The 23,764-nt window shown below is 45.6% G+C and overlaps 1 protein-coding gene across 1 annotated transcript in view; it reads left to right on the top strand.

Annotated features, from left to right (window-relative positions):
• Positions 1-23,764, top strand: part of LOC147668315 (sterol 26-hydroxylase, mitochondrial-like) — a 102,742-nt gene that overhangs the window by 60,349 nt on the left and 18,629 nt on the right. The window contains exons 5-6 of the mRNA XM_086948607.1: positions 2,752-2,918; positions 22,185-22,266. Coding sequence (XP_086804733.1) covers positions 2,752-2,918; positions 22,185-22,266 — 249 coding nt within the window. The remainder of the gene's footprint in view (positions 1-2,751; positions 2,919-22,184; positions 22,267-23,764) is intronic.

Below are 23,764 nucleotides of genomic sequence, written 5' to 3'. Positions count from 1 at the left end.
ATAATGGAGTGGCCACTCCCTCGGAATGTTAAGGATGTGCAAAGCTTCATAGGCTTCGCCAACTTTTATAGGCGGTTCATCGATATGTTCTCGGGGTTGGTGGCTTCCGTTACTCAGCTGCTGAGAAAATCGCAGTCTTTTATGTGGACCCCCGAGGCGCAGGATGCATTCATTGCCCTGAAGCGTGCATTTGTAACGGCTTCTGATCTGCCATACGACGTTGAGGCGGACGCATCGAAAGTGGCCTTGGGGGCCATATTATCACAGAGGCATCCGGTTTCGGGTCTACTCCATCCGGTGGCCTTCATGTCACTGAAACTGAACGGGGCCGAGAGGAATTACCACATCGCCGAAAAGGAACTGTTAGCCATCAAAGACGCATTCACTGAGTGGAGAGACCTCCTGATGGGTGCAAAACATGTGGTCTCAGTGTTCAGTAACCACAGGAACCTCCCGTTCATGACTGCAGACAGACAGCTCTCCCCCGTCAGCTTAGATGGATGCGTTTCTTCTCAGGCTTTCACTTTACTATCACGTACAGGCCTGGAATAGAAAACAGGAAGGCAGAAGCTCTTTCTCACCAGTCAACGGTCACAACGCTTCTCCCTGCACCTGTTAGACCCATCATCCCGCCTAGCGCAGTGGTGGGGGTGATACAACCAGTGGAATTTCTCAGAGGGGTGTAAAATGGTGTCCTTTCCTTTGCATGGAAATCCTGGCTTCAATGGCACAAGGAGTGGTTGGTCAGGGATGGAATACAGATGAAAGGCCGTTGCATCTTGCTGCCCACACCAAGGCTTCGGAAACAAGCGTTTCGTTGGTGTCATGAATCACCCAGTGCAGGCCATCTGGGAACGGAGAAAACGGCAGAACACTTATCGAGGCAATTCTAGTGGCCATCTATGCGAACAGACATGAAGGAATGGGTCGCGTCATGCAGCATCTGCTGCGCAATGAAATCAGACCATCGCCGTCTGCAGGGACTGTTACAACCCCTTCGACTCCCTCAAGACCCTGGGAAAACATCTCATTGGACTTTATAGTGGGGTTGCCTGTGGATCAAGGGTGCACCTCTCTCCTGGTAGTGGTCGACTACCTTACCAAGATGGGGCATTTTATAGCCTGCAAGAGGGATCCATCGGTGGGACAACTGGCCAGTCTGTTGTTGAAAGAGGTGGTACGCATACACGGCCTGCCCAGCGTGATTGTGTCCGATAGGGGTTCACAGTTCACGGTTCGATTCTGGAAAACCTGGTGCTCCTCTCTACATGTCACTTCAGCGTTGTCCACCAGCTACCATCCTCAAACGGACGGCCAGACAGAAAGCCTCAACCAGACCCTAAAGCAGTACCTGCGTTGTTTCATCGAGCAGGGCAAAGAAGAGTGGGTCGATCAGTTGTGGCTAGCGGAGATCGCTTACAATAACGCCACACATAGCTCCACCAAAGTGTCCCCGTTTTATTGTAACCACCCCAGATTTCTCCCGTTTGTGCACCCAGCCGGGAACACAGGTCTGCCGGAAACAACCAGGAGAGTGGCCCACATTAAAGAGACTGTGTTGCTCACACAACGTTGTTTGGCGGCTGCCAAGGCCTATGCGGATAAGCGCCGAAGGCCTGGTCCTTTGTACAAAGTAGGGGACCACGTATCAGTGTCATCCAGGAATTTACACTTCTGCAAACACAGCATGTTTCATCCGAGATACATAGGACCTTATCGCATAGTCAAGTGTATCAGCCCGGTGAACATGAAACTGGCCCTGCCAACGAATATGCGTGTTCATCCTGTTTTTTACATCTCTCTGTTGAAGCCTTCTGCCTCTCGGCAACGTCCGTCCCCCTTGCCTGTTCTGGTGGATGCGGAACAGGAATACGAGATTGAAGGCATACGCGATTCGAAGCGGAGGAGAGATAAGCTGTGGTACCTGGTAGCATGGAAGGGGTACGGCCCTGAGGAGAAATCATGGGAACCCGCTTCTGGGGTCCACGCGCCTTGTTTGGTGTCCTCATTCCACAGGAAGTATCCTGCCAAGCCGGCTCCCGCTGCAGTCCCCTGAGTGGGGTGGGATGTACTGTCAGGTTCGCTGAGGGGGCGAGAACCGGCCATTTTCTAGCACTGTGCCCTCCGTTGGAGAGTTGCCGGGACCGGCACTCTTGCGGAGGACGGTGAGTCCTTGAATTCATCTTCAGGCGCAGACTTACCAATACGATAGGGCAGAACTCGAGTGGCATTGTTGGCCACTTCTTAGCACAGTGCCCTCCATTGGGGAGTTGCCGGGACCGGCATTTATGCGGAGGACGGTGAGACTAGGAACACCGTTGAGCATTGTCGGCTGAAAGAGGTTCCGTCATATATCATTCTGGGGATTGGTATTGTTACTTGCTTTACTTTCTTTTGTTATGTAGGGTGGTGTTAACCCGGTAACAAACCTTTATGTTGAACTACCTTACTTAATTCTTTATTGTGCCATCAATAAATCCTTGATAGCAATTTCCTGGCTCCCTTTAGTGAACTTACTAATGTTTATATGAGCTGTTGTATTCCCGACCATCATCCGATCCTGAGGTCTGACAGGGATTACAATTAAAGTGGTCATGGGTAAAGGATGGTATGAAATGTTTTCTCTCTTCTTTGAGGCATAACTGCAAGTGATTCTATCACAAATGACTTTAGTAAAAAAAACTATGCTGATGTAGGTATTAAAGTGTACCAAACAAAGCCCCTATAAGTTCTTCCTTCCTGTCTGTGCAGACTTCCAACACATTGTCTTGGACCCTTTATCATCTGGCGAAGGAACCTGAGATCCAAAATGCCCTTTACGAGGAAGTGATCCGAGCCATCCCCGAAGACCAGATCCCAACCACAGAACATATTGCAGAAATGCCGCTGCTGAAGGCTGTTATCAAAGAAACGCTCAGGTAAAACCCCCGAGCTAAGTCCAGGAGTCCCTGGTGTGGGACATCAGAAGTTGCACATGTTTTCTGTGTGGGCAGGGTGAGGGGTCAGTCACTAATGCCTTGATGGGCTCCAGAAGGTAATATCTGTTCATCCTCTGGCCCAGTTCCAGCAGTGATGGTGAGGTCGCTGCTGACCGAAGGTGCCTAGGACCGGTAAGACCTGGGTGCTTCTGTGGTGCCTCGAAGAACGGCCCAGTGAGCAGCTTCTAATGAGGCATGCCCCAGCAAATTGATTCTCTGTGCCCCACTAGCCTGGCTTCCCCACCACATTAGACAACAGGCTGGACCCTGTGGTACTTCCAATTTTCATTTGTTTATATTTGCTATATTTTATATTTAGCTGAAACGGCTGTAGTTACATAGTGCAGACCTGATTACAAAATTCAGCATGGAGCTTAGTAGGGTAACAATAATACAAGGTAGGCATGCACGGCTATAAGGTGTTCATGAGGATGCTTGCATAGTGCTGGGTTTATATGAATCAGATGGGTATACAAAAAAAGATTGAGAGTTTGGTAGAGACCGTATGAGCGGAGTATCCATGTTTACAGAGTGCAAACAATGTTGTTTACATATTTACTGGGTACATTAATAGAAATGGTTATGTGAAAATATTTAGGAGCTAGATTTGTCACACACCGTCAAGGACATTTGTTATGTCAACCCTTAACTAGCCTCCAACCCACCGCTCTGGGTGTCTTATCTACTGGCAGTACATAAGAGACACCTGGTACACCATGCCAGCATGCTGTCAAGGATTATTTGTCTCCCAGAAAGCTCCTTCCATGGATGCAGGCACTACTTCAGGGAAAAGTATCCATGTAAACATCATAGAACTCTGAATTTGCTAGCCTGACTGCCACCAACATGGCAGAAACACTGCCTTTTTCCCAGAAAGATTCAGTGACCAGGCCACCAAGTTCTAAGTGAGGCTCTAAGTCTGGACTTGGAATGATGCATCCTCCCTACCACTTGAAGCAAGACCATTTGTAAAAGATACTGTGTTGATGTAAAAATGTGATAATGATTCTGTCTCTTTTCATTTGTTGCCCCTAAGTTTTCCACACTATTGCTAGCCATTCTTCTGCTTTTCTCTCCCGCTATTTGTTTCAATTCACCTCTCCCCAATTATTTTTTTAAATCTCGCCACCCTTGTTTCATAACCCTAATATTATATGTCACTGCTCCTTTCCATGCCTGGGCTTCCATACTATCTCTTTTCACTCACCCCTTCCCCTCCCCCCTTGTGTTGTCTCCTTCTGCTCTCTATCTTCCTCCACCCATGGGTCCATTTAATCAATAGTTCTCACCCCTGAAGAAGGCTGCAGCAGAAGACATGATTATACACACCCACATTTTCTCAGGAGAGCCCCCAAATGTTTGTGTGTGATTCAAACTAAATGATTGACTCTGAGAGCCATGGGTGTGACTCCCACCAATTGAGTGAGACTGTATCAATCACACTAATGGATTGAGGCTAGGCTCCAAGAAGCAAGACTTTAAAGCAATAAGCAAGTCTGATCCAAGAGGTGAGATTCTCACCTATTCAGTGAGTTTGTGCTCCAAGATGTAAGACTCTCGTTCATTGGATCACATTCTGCTTCAAAAAGTAGCACCCAATGGGTCAAACTCTTCTACACGGCATGCCACTTGCACGCGGTAAGAAAGTCTTTGCAGCAAGCTGTGAAAGAGACTGTGCAGTAATGTGAGAGACTTTCATCGGGTGAGTAATGCAGTGCTGCAAGCGTTGAATATCATATGTTATGTGTGAGAATGAAATTCAAGACATGAGACTAAAACCCGTCATGCTCTTTCTAGCTCATGGTGTTGGCGCCTCTCTATCTTGTGTTCTCTGGTGCGTTCTGTTTTACTCTAGACTCACATGCTATGTGTGTGTGCTACTGGAGGCTGCACCCTTTCCGGCCTCTGCAGCGTCTGAAATTATTTTTAAAAAGGACATAAGGGACCATGGTAGAGAGACCCTGACCCCCTAACCCTTGTGGGAAGCAGCACTAATTAGCTTAACTGTGGGTCGGGTGGGAGGGCGCACACATTCTCAGGCACACACACCCACACACACATTCCTCCCAAGCATATTTTGTTTTTACATATTGACTCACATCAGACCAGGGCGATGGGGTCCCCGAGGCCAAACGTTTGCTGGGAAAGGGGGGGTGGCTGACTCATGGCCCTCTCCCACCAGTCATTAAAAAATAGAAATTTGCCACCTCATTTAGATTTTTTTTTTGTCATCAATGATGTCATAAGTGATATCATCGATTGTCATTGAACACGTCATGACTGATGTAATATGTGAGGTCATAAGCACTGCATGGGGACCATTTACAGTTATCTCACTGAACTATGACTGGGAAAATAACCTTTTTTTAAAGTAAATTTCTAGTTTTTATTTAATCTAAGTGAATGTCTTCTATACCTAACTATAATGTAACTTTAAGCTTTTTTTTCAGTGCCCTTTAATATGTATATGGAGATATATATATATATATATATATATATATATATATATATATATATATATATATATATATATATATATATATACAAACATTCATATATAGATTCACAACTCCTTTCTCCTTATAGAAACAAACCAGAACTCCAAAGGGATTTCACTCGTTTTTATTATTTTTCTTTGTGACGGTATCTACGCGTTTCGACTGCTACATGCAGCCTTGTTCACGACACAGATCACCATTTTCCTCAGCCTTAAATACATACAATCTATTATCATGGAAATTAACATAGACAAAGGACAATTACCAAGGCAGTATATTCAGGAAAATATGGGTGCCATTTTGGAACAGAATTTGTTTTACATAGTACTTTGTCATATACTAATGCTAGTGCATAATTTAATCAATAAAATATAGTTGAAGCCAAAAATTCCAAATTATTGGATGAATTTTAAATAAAGACATACATATTTACACATAAAAAGGAAAGTTCCCCTTTAAAAATAAAGTGCAAATGCCTACTGCTCCTTAGCTGCCTTTTTACATATAGACAAACTATATGTACTTGCCACTTGCCCGCCTAATTCTTATAAAGTGCTTAGAGCTTTCTATTTTTATTTTTTGTTTTTTCTAAAGTTGTTTTCTAAAGTGCCAGTGCTGATACTCCTGCTTGAAAAGAAATGTTTAAAGTGTTTTGCAATAAAGTAAATTGTAAATTGTAAATTGTTGTGTCTTGTAAAGCGCACTGCTACCCGGAGGCCTCGTAGCGCTATAGACCGCTGGGGAACCCGTCCTGGCTTTCCCTGTGAGATAGTCCCTCCTGGGGGTCTCCAAGGTGAAACCAGGCATCCCCGGCGTTTGTGTGGAGCCGTTGTGGAGATGAGGCAAGCTAATGCCCAGAGTTGCCGAGTGTGCTCCCTGGTCGGAGTAGGCACCGATGCGAGAATTATCAGTCCGCTGATCCTGGTCCAAGACCCTGCCGCGTCGGGAATCGAACCCTGGTCCCGGGCCGTTCTCTGCACTCGGGTCTGCCGCCTCTAACCAGTGAGCCACACCTCTCCAAGTGCTAGTGTCCATTGTCCTTCTCTTAAAATTCACGTGAAAAATGGTTCTCTGAATGTGCAAACTCTACAGCAGTTACTACAGGCATGTAAATAGATCTTCATCAGTATTCAATCCAGTAGACTCTTTACTATCAAACTCAAGAATAAAATACGTTTCCAGTTTTTGCAGTTCTTTTTCTCTATTACCGCCCCTCCTTTTTCTTGGAATCTCTGCTATGCAGCTATAGCACATTAAATTCGAGTCACTCTGGTGGTTTTTCTCAAAATGCCTGGCTCCAGGGTAACTTCTGTCTTTGTTGATTATTGCCCTTCTATTTTGCAGAATTATTTTATGGGCCGATAATGCTGTACTCCCTATATAAACTTTCTCACAAGGGCATTTTAAAATATATACAACAAAGCTAGATTTACAGTTTAAACAACCTCTCGTCTTTATAGTTTTAATAAAAATAGTTTTCAATTCAGGGAGGATATATATATATATTATTTTATGGGCCGATAATGCTGTACTCCCTATATAAACTTTCTCACAAGGGCATTTTAAAATATATACAACAAAGCTAGATTTACAGTTTAAACAACCTCTCGTCTTTATAGTTTTATTAAAAATTGTTTTCAATTCAGGGAGGATATATATATATAAAGGAATCCTTCCAGGCCATAGGAAAGCCAGACCTTTTCTCGCAAATGACAGTTTAAGCCCAGGGGCTGTTAATATCACAGAAGAGTTACACCATAAATTTGCCACTGCCCAGCGTCTCTGACTGAATGTCTTTCTTTATCACATAGAGGCCCTGGTGGCTGCGATCTCAGTTCTCCACAGGACACGCTTCATTTAGTTTTATTGTGTAAATTGTTTTCAGTGGCAACAAAATGATTCATCCGGCCTTTACTAAAGAGTTTAAAGCTTATGCAGGCCAAAGCGGCACTGTAGCACTCGCAGTTGTTACCAAATCCCTAGACCCTTCACGCAGTGATATGCGTTTTGCGAGCAGCTCATGAATCTAAGCTTTTTTGTATTCATTCCGGCGCAATGGGGCGTATAGCCTTAGATCCTTAGGGTTTTAGTAACTTGTTCTGTTTTAACCAGCTGCGTGTTTTGTCTGCTTATAATGACTTTTTTATTCTATGTTTGTATTATTGTATCTTTTATGGATCTGTTTCCTTCCGAATACAGAAAGAAATTAATTGAATTAAACTTAGATTCGTCTAACAATGCCAAAGTTATTGGAAATGAAAAAACGCTCTAGGTCCTAACTATACTGGCGACTGCCAGTAGGATATATACCCTTCGTACAGTTAAAATGATTTGTAAGTGCCCCCTTGTGTGTATATCTCACTACAGCTGTCATCTGGCCATGGAGTGATGTAAGTAAATGGACAATAGAATGGTCCAAAGAAATTTCCCACAACTTAGTCTGGTTAACTCGATCAAACGCGGATGTAAGGTCCATGAAGTCTAGATACAAAACACCAGGTTGTATCAGTGTGTATTTGGCTGTCAAAAGGTAAATATTGAGACATTGGTCTGTAGTTGACCTGCCTTCACGGAAACCAAATTGAACGTCCGATAAAATCTGACTGTCTATTGCCCCCAAGGACAATCTGGATGAAAGGACCTGACCCAGGACCTTTACTACAGCATCAATAAGGGAGATTGGACAATATGATTGCGGATTGTTCTTGCCCCCTTTTGTGTAAATTGGGATTATTGTAGTGGTAGACCAGGAAGGCAACATCCACTATAAGGCTGCCCCATTTAGGACTTGAGTTAATAGAGGGGCCCAGACCTCAATATTATTGTGAAAGAGATCTGGGGGTGTTCCGTCGGGAACCGGGGCCTTATTTAGCAATAGCACCTCTATGCTTGAGTGTACCTCATCCAGAGAGAAGCTAATGGGGATTATATCCAGACTAGGAGGTATGTCTACCCATTGCTCCACCAAGGAGCCTACAATATAAACCTTTTCGAAATGGGAATCCCACTGGTCTGACGTTATATGATGGCACATGGTCGGTCTCGCTGGTTCCGCAAAGCAGGGACTATTAATGAGCTTACAGAATAAGGCTGAATCCCTCAACTCACCCAATTTAGATAGATCCTCCCAGGCCTGCTCTTGCAACTGGCACCTGCTCACTTTCACCGACTCTATGTAAAGGCGCCGGCACAGAGTCTCTCTATCTTTTTCCCGGGGTACCTGATTCACAGCAACCTTTAACCTCCTCAGTGCTTGCGAGCACTTGTGATCTAACCACGAATAAGAAGCCTGAACCTGCCTCACTGTCTGTGTAGTTAAAAAGCCAGAAACTACCGGGGTGATGAACATTAGTATGTCCTCGCAGAAGTATAAGGATCCAAACAAAGGCCTATCTCAAGCTGGCAGGAGGAGAAAAGGCTATGATTAAAAGCCTTGGCATCTATGCTTGAACAACATAGGGGCCTACCCTGATCCTAGGGGTGCCCGGGAATTACGAGGGCCCATTATATGGATACCCACCCCCTCAGTATTTGTTAAATTAGCGGGAGACTTGTGGACCCCGCACCCTGGGGACAACCCCCCCTCACACCACCTCCGGGGCTTTCTGTATTTTAAAAAGGAAGGGCGGCCCATGCTTAAGAAAGGAGGGGGGCCCTCCTGGAGCCTTAGATGGCCCTGGGGACCACCACTCCACAGGGCAGGCTCCGGATATGTAATGGGGTGCCCACTTCTGTACGTTTCAGAAAAGGGGGTGGTGATGGACAGAGTTTCTGAATTAAGCAGAATACTCCTACCCAGTCAAGAGATCAGGGCTTGATCCATCACCGTTTTTTAGGTCACTGCACCATCCCAGCTCAGAACCTGGCTACATGCAAATTAGTCTGTCCCTGGCCCAGTGCATCATGGGAACAGGGCAGACCAAACTACCAAGCCAATTCTTTTACTGGAAAGGAAACATGCTTCCGGGGACCGGTTTCTGGCATTACAGCCGTCTTTGGCCCGGCTTGCTTGAATCCTGATGGTGCAGTGAGCAAGGGACTCACATTTGAGCATACCCTTCCACGCTTGTGGTGGACAAAACGATTCAGAAAAGGGGGTGGTGATGGACAGAGTTTCTGAATTAAGCAGAATACTCCTACCCAGTCAAGAGATCAGGGCTTGATCCATCACCGTTTTTTAGCTCACTGCACCATCCCAGCTCAGAACCTGGCTACATGCAAATTAGTCTGTCCCTGGCCCAGTGCATCATGGGAACAGGGAAGACCAAACTACCAAGCCAATTCTTTTACTGGAAAGGAAAAAAAGCTTCCGGGGACCGGTTTCTGGCATTACAGCCGTCTTCGGCCCGGCTTGCTTGAATCCTGATGGTGCAGTGAGCAAGGGACTCACATCTGAGCATACCCTTCCACGCTTGTGGTGGACAAAACGATTCAGTAAAGGGGGTGGTGATGGACAGAGTTTCTGAATTAAGCAGAATACTCCTACCCAGTCAAGAGATCAGGGCTTGATCCATCACCGTTTTTTAGCTCACTGCACCATCCCAGCTCAGAACCTGGCTACATGCAAATTAGTCTGCCCCTGGCCCAGTGCATCATGGGAACAGGGCAGACCAAACTACCAAGCCAATTCTTTTACTGGAAAGGAAACAAGCTTCCAGGGACCGGTTTCTGGCATTACAGCCGTCTTCGGCCCGGCTTGCTTGAATCCTGATGGTGCAGTGAGAAAGGGACTCACATCTGAGCATACCCTTCCACGCTTATGGTGGACAAAACGATTCAGAAAAGGGGGTGGTGATGGACAGAGTTTCTGAATTAAGCAGAATACTCCTACCCAGTCAAGAGATCAGGCCTTGATCCATCTTCTTCTGTACGTAGCTGTTCGCTGTGGCTTGGCAGGAGCTTTAACCGCTTGTTCCAAGCTACAGCAAACACGCCGCTTCCAGAAATGCTCTTGCTTGCTGGAAGTGGAGCATTCGTCTGTTTTCCTGCCCGCTGTGAAGCCAACTGGGAAACAGACTAATTGCTTTCACACACATGGAACTTCTCCCGTAGTCCCAGGGAACAGCAGGAAGATGCTAAATAAAGGACAGAAACAAGCAGAAAGAGGCAGAATAAAGGTCAGAAATGAGCAGCAAGAGGCAGAATAAAGGTCTGAAATGAGCAAAAAGAGGGAGAATTAAGATCAGCAACGAGCAGGAGGAGGTTAAATAGTGGTGAGAAACAATCACCAAGAGGCAGAATAGAGGTCAGAAGTGAGCAGAAAGAGGCAGAATAAAGGTTAGAAGCGACCTTGTTGAGAATTACTGAAAGCTCGTCGGAGGCTCAGGCCCTTTCTCAGCCACTCTGTACAAGGGCCTCCTGGCATACTACTGGTTGGGGGATGAACTCCACTTGGCTACTGACTGTAGTTCGGGGCCAAGAACCCCTATTGTTGTGACAAGTAAGTCCCCCACAGTCGGATTGCTGAAATGCCATCAGAGGCCCGCCCCATTTCTCAACCACTCTGCACAGGGGCCTCCTGGCATACTGCTCAGTAGGGGATGAACGCCACTTGGCTACTGAGGGTCATTGGGTGCCAGGACCTCTACTGTTGTGACAAGTAAGTCCCCTACAGTGAGATTGCTGAGAATTCTTCGGATACTCGTTCTCAACCACTCTGCACAGGGGACTCCTGCCATACTACTGATTGGGCGATGAACTCCCTTGGCTGGTGAGGGTCGTTGGGGGCCAAGAACCCCTATTGTTGCAACAATTAAGTGCCCCGAAGCTGGATTGCTGAGACCTCATCGGAGGCCTCTCCCCCTTTCTTAACCACTCTGCAAAGGGCCTCCTGGCACTCTACTGGTTGGGGGATGAACTCCCCTTGGATTCTGAGGGTTGCCCGGCCCACTGGTGAGTGCTTGTCAAATCTCACGCACACAAAGTGATGTGACTAGTGCGTCAATGGAAAAAGAGATTCCACTCCGTTGCGGAGTGCGGAGTTTAAATGTAACTCCGCATTCTTAGCGGAACGCAGAGTTGCCAAATTCCGCAAGCGAAGCCAAATATTACGCCCATGCCTAGAAATAAACAAAGGTTACAGGGACATTATAGTTAGGAAAAAGAATTTTAAAAACTTAGAAATTCATTGAAAGGCCAACTTGTCGGGCGCAAGATGTGTCCAGGCAGGAATACCAGTACCCCAGAAGCAAAGCTAGGCCTCCACGTTTCCCAAAGGTGTTTCCCTCTCTGTGTTACAGAAAACACAACAGTGAGGAAAGAACCACTTCAGAAAATGAAGAGACCAAAGTCAAGATGTCCGCAGCTAAGAGCCTTAATCAGGAGGGTTGGAATGGCTCATACAGGAATAGGGAATCACTGCAGAGGAGGAGAACACAAAACAAGAAATATTTAGAATGATTATCAAGGCAGGATATAACAAACTGAGTCAAGGTTACACTCCCCAACTGTGTGCTATCCCATACTCACCAGCGAACATAAGGTAGAAAGCTCGATACCTAAGGTCGTGGTCTCTTGAATAACAAAAGGTTTGTACGAACGTTGCATCAAACAAAAAAGATAAGGTCCCAAATAAGCGAAAAGGGAAGTTCCAGGGATTCTTGTAAGAATAAGAAAAAGCCCAAATGTCTTTGAAGGAGTTTGTTGTGCAACAAAGTAAAGTCAGTAGCAACCCAAAGCTTCCGGGTAAATCACTGGAGAAAGAACGATGCGTGATATCCAGGAATCTCTTCAAGTAGCAAAAAAGCACCCAGCGAGTCACACGCAAAGGAACAATGCGTGTTGTCCAGGCGCTTATGTTAACAAGGATTAGAACACGTGTTTGTTTGCGTAAAGTTCTCAATAAAAAGAAGGAAGCGTCTACCATTACTCCACGGGGACGCCAAGTGTCAGCGTTCAGGTGCGTACGCTATATGCCGGGAAAGGCAGCGCACATACAGGGGAATGAATCACACAGTGGTTCTCCAGGTAAGCTACCGTCGAACATCCGCGACTCTGGGATATCAAGGGAGGGATGACGAGAGACTAGACTCGACAGGATGCCGCAAAGGTGACAAACCACACGCAGCACACAAATAAGGAAGGTGCCGAATCAGAGGGAATCCATAGATCAAAGGCTAAGCGTAACTCCAAATGTAGCGAGGCAGGAAAACAGGGAATCCAAGACAGGATACTTCAGGACTGAGGTGGAAAGCCAAGCGCCGCCATTACGTCTCTCGAAGTTTAAGAACCTCCCCTGACATCAGGTGACTTAGCGTAAAGCAGTATGGGATAGCACACTGTTCAAACCCCTTACAAGGCATAATGGTCTTTGTAGTGTTTGTTGTGTAGCCCTGGTTCGAGGTCTAACACAACTGGTACAGAGACATTATAGTTAGATGCACTTTTCACTTGTACAAAGTTATAAGTATCCAAACTAACTATACGTTACGCTCCCGTTATGCACTGCTTATGACCTCACATAGTACATCACTCAAGACATGGTCCGTGACATCACTGATGATATCTCAAATGACATCACTGATGACATCATCCAGTGAGAGTGAGTGTTTTCTAAAAATGTATCCATGCTAAGCCCCCTTTGTGCCTCTGTGTGCATGCAGGGGGGCACATAGTGTGCCCCCTTGTATAATGCACCCCCAGTTCCTGTATGGGAAGCAATGCATGACATAATGCATTCCTTCATGTGCAGGAACGTGCTGCAGAGGTCCCACACTACTGACTGTTGATGGCTCTTCTATGACCCTTTAGACAGGCACCATCATGTCCGCCTGCCAAGTTTTACACTCGTATTACATTCGTAATCCGGCGGGTAGTGTCAGAATGGCTTTGGCAGTCCTCCTACAGGGCACTGGTGTGGCGCTCTGGAGGAGGACTGCCAAAGTCATAATCCGGCCCTTAGTCTCCTGTCCTGAAAAAGTCTGACAAAAATAATATATTGGGGCAGGGTAGGGATGCCCTGATAGCCAAAAGTAAAAAAAAAAATGATTTCTTTCCACAAAATCCTGCTGTTCGGTCCTGGGGACCAATACTTTTTATTGTTCCTGGGTGCTCCCCCAGGGACACTGCGATTTTCTACCCGAGAGAGGGTGAGCACACCCTGACCAGACTTTCCTTGGAAGGGTACTGTTAGAAATGGGTTTTCTGGTAGGCAAAGGCACGGGCCGAAGCCAGGCAAAAATCTCCACTTTAGTCAGGATAAAATAACCTCTCCTCACCCCCTTGGTAGCTTGGCATGAGTAGTCAGGCTTATTTTAGAGGCAGTGTGTAAAGCATGTGCACAGAACCCACAGTAATACAGTGTATGCACTACAAACGGACACCACACCAGTTTAGAAAAATATCCAATATTTTTATATAATTAAAACAAGACCAAAAACGACAAAAATCCACAGTATTATATTAAAAAAAAGCTTTTAGTTACCAAAAGAAGTTTAAAACAAAGTTCCTCAAAGTCGGTAGCTCCATCCGGGGCTACCATGGCGTCATGAACAACAAATCCAACAGTTCTGGTTGGTCGCGGGGTTGCTGGCCAATTACGGTGTCGGGAAGACCCGCAAACAGTACCTGTGAAAAATGCAGGGTGATGAGGCCCTTGCAGTCACTCGCGTTGCAGGTCAAGATCCTCGCTGATGGAATCAGGAGTGCTGGCGTCGGCAGGCGTTGGGTGCTGCGGTACGAAGTGCAGTGGTGCAGCGAGCGTCGCCCCCAGGTTGCGGAATGAGCAGTAGCTCGGTGGCGGGGTCGGATGGCGTCGTCGGTGAAAGCAGGGTCACGGTGCAAGATGAAGGCGGTGCTCATCATGGTACTGGCAGGTCACGGTGCAAGCAACGGCGTCGACGTTACTGAAGCTGGGGTCAATGGTGTCGGTGGGCCAAGGCTGCAGTGCAGGATGAGGGCGGTGCTTCGTATGACTTATGAGCGGCGCCCGCGAACAACGATGCAAGCAGCCGCATCGATTTCGGCGTGGAGTGGCGGCGTTGGGGAGGCCAAGGCGTCCTCGTGAAGCAACCCAAGACAGAAGCAGCCACTGCAGGTCAGCCCAGCAAAGTGGTAGTTCCTCCTCCAGCTCTTATTCTTGGCAGTCTTCTTGATCCAGATGAGTTCTAAAGTTCAGGGGTCTGGGACCCAGTATTTATGTCCAAACATCCTTTGATCTTTCAGGAAAAGGGTGTCTGTGCCTGGCCAGAAACATTTGGGCTTTCTCTGGTGTGAATTCCTGGCAGGAGGTGGAACCGGCATTTGGCAGAGGCAGACCAGGCCCTTTGAGGTGCAAGGAAAACTCCTCCCCCTTCCCCATCGTAGCCTAGGTCTAATCAGACCTTTCCTGACCTACCTAGACTATATGGAGCCCCTCTGGCCCAACAGCTGTCTGTCATCCAAAACCCAGACAGGCAAACCACATTCCAGCAGAGGCACACGGGATGACTGAGCAAGAAAATACACACTTTCTAAAAGTGGTATTTTCACAAGCAGAATGTAAAAATCACATTCACTAAAAGATGCATCTTTAGATTCTGAGTTCAGGCATACTAAATGTTCTTTTCTTACCGAATTCCCTGGGCCAGTTATGTTTATAAGATGTTATAAACAACCCTCCAATTCTATCCTATGGGGAACTGGTAACCTTGCAATAGTAAAAAATGAAATTAGCTGTAATTCACTATTAGGACATGCCACACACACCTGGGCATGTCCTACCTTTCACATGCATTGCACCCTGCCCACAGGGGTATCTTGGGCCTCCCTGAGGGATGTCTGACATGTAAGAAAAAAGGTAAGGTTCGGGACCGGCCAGTGTGTGCACTGGCCTAGTCGACAAGGCAGTTACAAACTGTCTGCAGACTGCAATGGCACGTCTGAGTTATCGTTTTCAGGGCTACTCACAGGGGGTGGCACAACCAGTGCTGCAGACCCCCGGGTAACATTTAATTCACCGGCCCTGGCACATGCAGTGCCCTTTACTAGGGGCTAACAGGTAAATCAAATATTCAATCATGGAAACACCAATCAATACCACAATTGACATAGAGAGCTCCTGCACTTTGCCACTGATCGGGAGTGCGAAAAGTGCGCAGAAACGTTACACCAGCAAAAACAGGTCAAAACTGGGAGATCAGAAAGCAAAAACTCAGGGGAAACACGCCAAAAGATGCCAAGTCTAACAGGTACAGAACTAAAAAATGTTGCTCTCATCTGGGCTAGAGAGAAGGAAAGGTTCTGGTGTAATATGGTGCTGGCCAGGGAGGCAGTAGGGGCTACAGTGGCTGTGGGGCTCCCCCCTGGCCTGAATGTAGGCAGCACTGTGGGTGCCCTGAGTGGGCACCGTGGTACCCACCTACCATCAAAAAATGGCTGGCACCCGCCAGTGAAGCCAGCTGGGGAAGCGGGGTACTGGGGCCCCCGCCACAGCCCTCAACACAATTTAGCTCATGGGTGCCCCATGTGGGCACCTGGCACCAACTAAAACATTACCGAGGTGTCTGTGGAGCCGGCCAGGGCCGCAGGGGCCCTCTAGCTCCCCCTGACCCACAACATTAAAAAAAAGAATTGGGTGCCCCGGGTGAGCACAACAGCACCCAAAAAATGTAATATTTTTTTTTTAAAAAGGTGAATAATAAATGAGTTGCAGGATCTGTTTATTTATTATTTACTGCTCCGCTAAGGAGGGCCACGTAATGCCTTGCGAGGGCATTTTGTTTATTTTTTTGGAGCTTGCTTAATGCTATGGGGGGCTGCAGGGAGTGTAGCTGCCCCTCAGGAACCTTAAAAAAAATACTGTAAATCTCCAGGGTCATTAAATCTATGACCCAGGAGAGCTCTCCTTATTTGTTTAAGGCATTCCTACCGGAAGCTCTATGCTCTTCATCTGGAGTGCAGAACCCCCTTGTGGCTGATGCTATGGCTGCTTTTGTCGCTTAATTTTTTTTTTTTTAAGACTTAGACATTTTTTTTAATAAAACATTTTTTTTTAAGGCATTCACTTTTATTACAACATTTCAACATTTGAAAACATCTAATAGACTTGCCCTGATGAAGTTCTTGGTATAGAACGAAAGGCGTTGGCTGTTTGCTGTACATTTGTCAACATTGTAAAGAAGAATAAAGAATGTTTTGATTTCTCTCAACACTGGACGTAAATTCGTATATTTACATCTTTATGGACTTCCTTGTAAGGTGGTGCAACCTGCAGTTGTTACAAGTATATATTTGGTTATTCTAACCGCCCCTAGAGGAACGGCAGGGGCAGCAGAGTTGCGCACAGTGCGAGCATAAGGCTCTGTGTTAGGTTTAAATTATTGAGGAGGCTATAGAAGGAGGGAGGTGCATCACAAAAACCAGGGAGTTTTTGTATAGATTGGCTGTTCCCTTGTTGCTCTAGAAATGAATAGTCATGCTGAGAATGAGTAGATTAGAATGAGTGAAGAAGTCATAGTAATTTGAATAGAAAACCGACAGCTCAAAAAAATGAATGAATTCAAACAATGTATAAAACAGTATTCAAAAGTAGAAGACAACAAAAAACGTAGTCCAGGCAACAAAAGTATACAATTGTAAAAATTATATAAAACAAGTATATTCAACACGGTCATTTAATCCATGTGGCATCAAAGAAGTATTTGCGATTGTCTCTCCCATCCTTGAAATAAACAGTTTCAAGTATCATGTATACTTTTTTGGTGTAAAACCATTCAGCAGTTTTTGAGATTTTAAAGGAAATCCAAATTCATATATCTAGGGTCGCGAAGCCTTCGCGAATAATGACGAGCTTGTGCGGAGATCTGCACAGCTCTGATTGGCTGTTAACACTTCAACCAGGAAGTGTTGGCAGCCGAGTCCCAAAATAAAATGCAAGAAAAAAGTAAAGGGGGCCAGGTACGAATACCCTAAGCCCTTAACATTGGTCTTGGAGTCGCCCAGGGACTCGGCAAAACAGCATTTATTAAAATTCATGGCGTTGTTCAAAATATAATCTTAAATATCACCGTGAATTTTTAAAAGAATGCATAGTTTCCCATGCTTGTGTTTCAGTGAAGCCCCTGGGTGGGCCAGGTCTCGGTGACATGCATATTTTAACTAAAATAATGTAGGGGGGGAACATGTGGCACCCCTCCAATGTCATTTTAATGCCCCGGGACAGCCACCTCCCCAGACATCACCACCTCCCAGGGGCTTATTAAATAAAGGAGGAGGCTGCACGGATCCCCTTCCTTGGGCTTTTAGAAACCTCGGGGAACACTACCTTCCCAGGGCCAAATTTAAAATGTAAACATGCAGGGGGACCCCGTAAAACCCCCTCCGGGCCATATACGGCCGAGCCCACCGCCTCCCAGGGGCTGGCCCATGCAAAATAAAGGAGAGGTGCCTCGCAGCTCCCCTCCTGGAGTCATTCATGGCCCTGGGCACCGCCACCCCCAAGGCTAGCTCCTGCTATCGCCAGAGGTGACGCAAGCATGAGCTCCACTCCCAGCAAGGGATAGCTGTCAAACTTTGTCTTCTTGCTGGGAGCGAAGTTTACATCTGCTTCCCTGCCCGCTGAGAAGTGGGTAGGGAAGCAGATGAAAGGATTGCTCCCACATGCAGGAAGCTGGAGGTGAGGAGCTGGCATTCAGGCTCCCTCCCTGCGGGTCCCAACATAGCACACTGGGTGGGGCCAGGGCACCAAGGTAGATGTGGCCAGGCTCTGGATGATAGAATTGTGGGGCTGAAATCGGCAAGGAGAGGGGGCCCATGTTGCCCCCTCCCCTCATTGACTTTTTGCCGGGCCCTTGTGAATGGGGTCCGACGGGCTATTCTGGCCCTGATGCTCGTTTCACAGAAATTAAACCTCAACATGAAGCACGTACAAATATAAACATAGCAGGTGCCTCCACCTCCACTTCTGTACAGGACAAATGATCCTAACTCCCTCGCTTGGCGAAGGTAAAGCAAGTATGCTTTCTCAGCATTTCCATATTGAAAGATGATCTGAAATTCTTTGTGGAGGTGAATGCATCATTGTATTGGAGTGCAATCCATAGTGACTGAGCCAAGTGAGTCCTTCTTGTCCTTACCTGCTGAGAGCAGAGTCCATGGTTCTCCCTTTAAATTCTAAGAGTATTCAAATGTACAAATCAATGAATGCAAAGGTTTTCCTACCTTTTGCCAGTATAATGAAGAGCTTAACAAGTAGCCCCCAGTGCATTCCCCACCCATTCTGGTTACACATTCTTGATGCCAAGGAGTATGAGGACATCTCTAACAAACAAAGAACCACTAGCTTCATATAGTTAAGTAGAAAGACCCTTGTTTGTTGGAGATTTGCCTTTTTGTAGACTCTTTGTCTTCTTTACAGGAGTATCCATGTTATCACATATTTCCGGATAAAGACATACGAGAAACAATCACAATGCCGAAACGCACACAAGGTCACTGGAGACATTTCCTCATAGTCCATTACGCAGCTGTACTGTAGATTAAGTACTGAACATTTTCCCAAGGAGGAAGCACTTTGATGATTAACCATTAGAAAGTTCTCCACTTGGGTAGTTACTTTGTTAAAAACTGTGGACTCTTGTTGGATAAAGAGGCAAGTGCAGTTCCTTTGTGGCCGAGTCACTCACAACTACTTACACCTCCACATAGACACTTAGACATCCACTCAGACACTCACATACCCACTGACAGGCCTACTCAGATACTGATACACCCACTACAGATCCCCTCAGACACTCACATGCCCACTCAAAGAACTTCTCACTTGCTCTCATAGACCCACTCAGACAGTAATACCCCATGCACAGATGCCCTCAGACACTCACACATCCACTCACAAACCCACTCGGGCACTCCTGCACCCAATAACAGAACCACTTAGACACTCTCACAGTGACTTTCATGCCCATTCAGACACGCCCACTCACAAACCCATACAGCCACTCACACCCAGAAAATCACACATACACCCAGTCACAACCCCTTACAGCCAGTCAGACACCCACTGACCGAACAACTCATACTCACTCACACCCACTCACAGACCTACTTAGAGACTCACACACCAACTCACAGACCCACTCACAGACACACCCAGAGACTCACACACCCATTCACAGACCCACTCAGAGACTCACACACCCACTCACAAACTCACTCACAGACTGACTCACCCACTCCTTGAGGCACTCACAAACCCACTCAGACACTCTCACATCCACTCACAGACCCACTCGGACACTTTCACACACACTCATGCAATCAGTCAGACACTCACGCACCCACTCAAACACCCGTACCATCACACACACCCACCCACAGCCACTCACACCCACAAACCTAATCACACACCCATCACAGACCCATACAGCCACTCACACACCCAGCCACCGACCTGTACAGCCACTCACACACACACTCTTAAAGGTTACAGGTCACAGTTAGTAGCTAATTAATAAAAAAACTTCGAAAACAAAGGTTACAGGGATGTTATAGTTAAGAATTAACGTTAGGCTCAGATTTTACTCGTACAAAACCAGTGACATTCAGCAGTTATAGTTAGCTGATCTCACTATAACTTACACCCCCGCAATGCACTGCTTATGACCTCATATATTACAACGCTCATGACATCTCAATTGGATAAAAATAATAATGTGCTGCATAATTTGCATTTTTTGTTTTCCAGTTAAATTTGGCACCATTTGATGACTGTAAAGTTTCAGGGTGATTCGTCAAGCGGGGGCCAAGGAAAACGGAGGTTCCCAATGCAATGTACATGGGGATTTTGCATTTTTTTAATTCGACTACAGCCCAAACTGCTGAATGGATTGAAACCAAATTTGACAGAAAGATCGATCTTGGTCCGGAAAGCGTGCTTTTTGTAATTTTCTGCAAATCCGCTCATTAGTTTTAGAGTTATTAAAGAAAAAAGAAATGTGTATATCTAGTGACGCAGATCCACAATCAATCAGCAATCCTTAGCGGATCCACTCATGGGGGATCTACGGATCCAGATCCACAAGCCAGGCCCCGATTGGCTGGACGCAACTTATAAGGGAAGTTGAAGCCGCCATTTTGTTTCTTGGCTGGGCCACTGAGGAGATAACCTAAAAAACACAATCATAAGGGCTCAGGATAAAGGAGTCCTGACCCCATTGGACACTTAGAGGAGTCTCTGAGGGACCTCTCATGGGCAAAATGTGTCTATATTCTTTTTTGGGGGGCCAACCCGTGGATCCAAAGCAGAGCTCAGCATGACCCCAGTGTAAATCTGCGATGGATCAGCATATCCGAAACCGAATGGAAAAAAACTGTGCCCACACACACACAGAAGTCTGTGCGCAGTGTGTGGTTGGGTAATCCAATGGGGTTAACCAAACCCCGCCGCACATGGGCAAAGGCTGTGCATGGCAGTGATTGTATTAATGTATGGTAATTATATATTACTTTATGTAAAAAAAAACATAGAACTTCACTGAAAACCCTGAGGTTACTAGGACATTATAGTTCGGTTCATGATTTACCCACATATAACCATGGAAATTCAGCAGTTATGGTTATACTTAAAGTTATACTAATCTAAAGAAACTATAACGTGTGCCGTTAAGTAACTTTAGGCTACAAGTTATAGTTTTTTAACATAAGTATAACTATAACTGCTGAATTTCTATGGTTTTGTGTGGGTCAAAAGTGAACCTAACTATATCGTCTCTGTAGAAATTGTTTTTTTCCTGTGAATATATATATTTGTTTTGGCCTTTTAAGGCTTTCTTCTCCAAAACAAACATGTAATATAAAAAATACATAATGGTAGAATGTATAATATCGTCCTATGTTGCGATCTTGGGGCGCTGATGACATTTACTAACCACTGGATCTTCGGCCTAGTAATTTATGATGTAACTAGAACCCATTGATGGCAGTAATGGACAATCTTACTCAGTTACTAAGTATGTATTAATTCTCTCTCTGTCTGTGCATGTGTGTGTGTGTATCTGTGTTGGTACAGGTAATTTATAGTAACATTTGCTTCATGTGTAGAAATACAGTCAAAAGTAATGTAGTTACACCCTTTGGAGGTGTCGAAGATCAGTTCCACCTTTCGCATACCTTTGCACATCATATATATAGGTTATGCATTTGTCCCAACCATTATGCAAAAGTAACACCCATAAACTACACCTATGACCGGGAACTGCAGCAAGTCCAGCTACTTTTCTATGTAAATTGTGCGTAACTTGTATTTCACACGTTCACCCAGAAAGGTATCTCGATGATAAATAACAGATGTTCATTGTTACCCAAATCATTGGCACTCATTTTATAGACCTCAGAAGGATGAAAAGCTGAGTGGATCCACCGGGATTTGAACCTGTTACCATGAGGTCAAACGCAGGCCCCTGTAGTGGCTAAGCCACCAAACCCATGAATCTGTGGTGGGCATAGGCACTTTTTCAGCAAATTCTCTTTTTGTCTTTGTACAATATTGATTGCTATTTCTGTAACAACTACTAAAAGACTTGAAGGGGATTCCCAATATTCTAACTGGAAACATTTGCCAGCTTGCTCCCTGGCTCCTCTACTACTCTTATGATTTGCTACAAAGGAAACTACAACAAAATAATTTTTTGTGAAAAAAATCAATATAAAAGCAATAATTTCACTAAGAGAAGTAATGTAGTTCAACTCTGATCTTTCCTATTCAATAATGATGTTTTGTTTGCTTTGCCAGGCTGTACCCTGTTATTCCAACTAATTCCAGGGTTTCTACTGAGAAAGACATAAGTATCGGAGATTATTATTTTCCCAAAAACGTAAGTCTGCTTTTCCCACTCACTCTTGGTGCTAGGCTCAGAAGCATAATACATATGGGGATTTGTGGGCATTTGTTGAGGACTATGTGAAGTTGTTGAATAGGTGTGTGTCTTTTGAGGGTTACATGACTGCCTATTGAGGCATACAAGGGGGTCTTATAAGGCCTAGGTGAGGGTCTGGTGGTGGTTATGCAAAGGTTTTGTCAGGTATGTAAGGCTCAGCTTTGGACAAATAAGGACTATTTGAGGATCAATCACTTTATTTCTAAAGCGCGCTACATACCGCGCTACATACCCGTGATCGAAGAGCCAGATCTTGAGAAGTCTTCTGAAGGCCAGCAGGTCCTGAGTCTGTGTAGGCTGGTAGGGAGAGCGTTCCAGGTCTTGGAGGCGAGGTAGGAGAAGGATCTTCCGCCGGCCAGGATATCTTAAGGGGTATGTAAAGATCTGTTTGAGATGATTCAGGAGTCATTTGCGATTATCTGAGAGTTAAGTGATGAGAATAATATATCTAAGGTTATGCCTCAGTAAGTGGATAGATATGTGATGGATGGTTGTGGGTTATATTCGAGTAAGTTGAGCTGATGGCTATGTGTGTTGAAGGTTTATCGAGAGCTATATGAGTGGTAGGGTGTGTATTTGATGGTGTTTAGGTTAGGTAGGCTGCTTTGTGGATTATATAAGAGTAAGTTGACTATGTAAAGGTCTGTTGATAGTATGTTGTTGTCAGCTGCAATACGTGCAGGTAACATCGGTGAGGCCGGATAAGGGGGGATTTCGAGGGACGATGCAGAGGTAGAATTAAATAAATAATGCATCTTCCCTCTGCACGGTCACTCGAAATCCCCCCTTACACAGCCCCACCGTTGTTACCTGCACGGACCGCGGCTGGTTGTGGAGAGGGCTACGAGTTGAGGGTTTGGAATGGCTTACTGTTGAGAGCCATGTAAGTGTCAAAGGAGGGTGTGCTTAAATTATGGTAGATTGCATTGAGGCCTGTGTGAGTTGAAAAGCTGTGACTGTGAGGGTTTGTTGACAGTTCTATGAGCAGTCATTTGGCTGATATTTGATAGTGTGTTGGTGTGTGTTTGAGGACCGATTTGCAGATCTGTCATTTTCTGTTACGTGGGTTTGTAAAAGTCATTTGTGGTCATGAGTGTCTGAGGGTTATATGCGAGGCTGGATATGTGACGGTTTGGTAAATAGACAAAGTGAGAGTCAGTAAATGGATATGTGAAAATGGTTTGTGGGTTGTTTTAGAGAATATTGTGTTGCGAGCTGTGTACGTTTGGTGGTCTGTTGAATTCATTATGATACTCAAGTGGTGGGTATGTGAAGGCTTCCTAAGGGCTTTAAAAGAGATATTCACTGTATATGTGAATGCCTTGTGGGGAAATTTGAGAGTCAATCAGTGGATATTGCTGGGGGACATAGGAGGTGTAGGTCAGGCGGTTAAGTGATGGTTTGAGAGGGCAATATGAGAGTTAGTCAGTGAATA

This window comes from Lissotriton vulgaris, unplaced genomic scaffold (assembly GCF_964263255.1).
Source record: "Lissotriton vulgaris unplaced genomic scaffold, aLisVul1.2 SCAFFOLD_3440, whole genome shotgun sequence".
Lineage (NCBI taxonomy): Eukaryota > Metazoa > Chordata > Amphibia > Caudata > Salamandridae > Lissotriton > Lissotriton vulgaris.
Note: the sequence above shows the minus strand (reverse complement) of the source record. Positions and strands in the feature narration are given on the sequence as shown.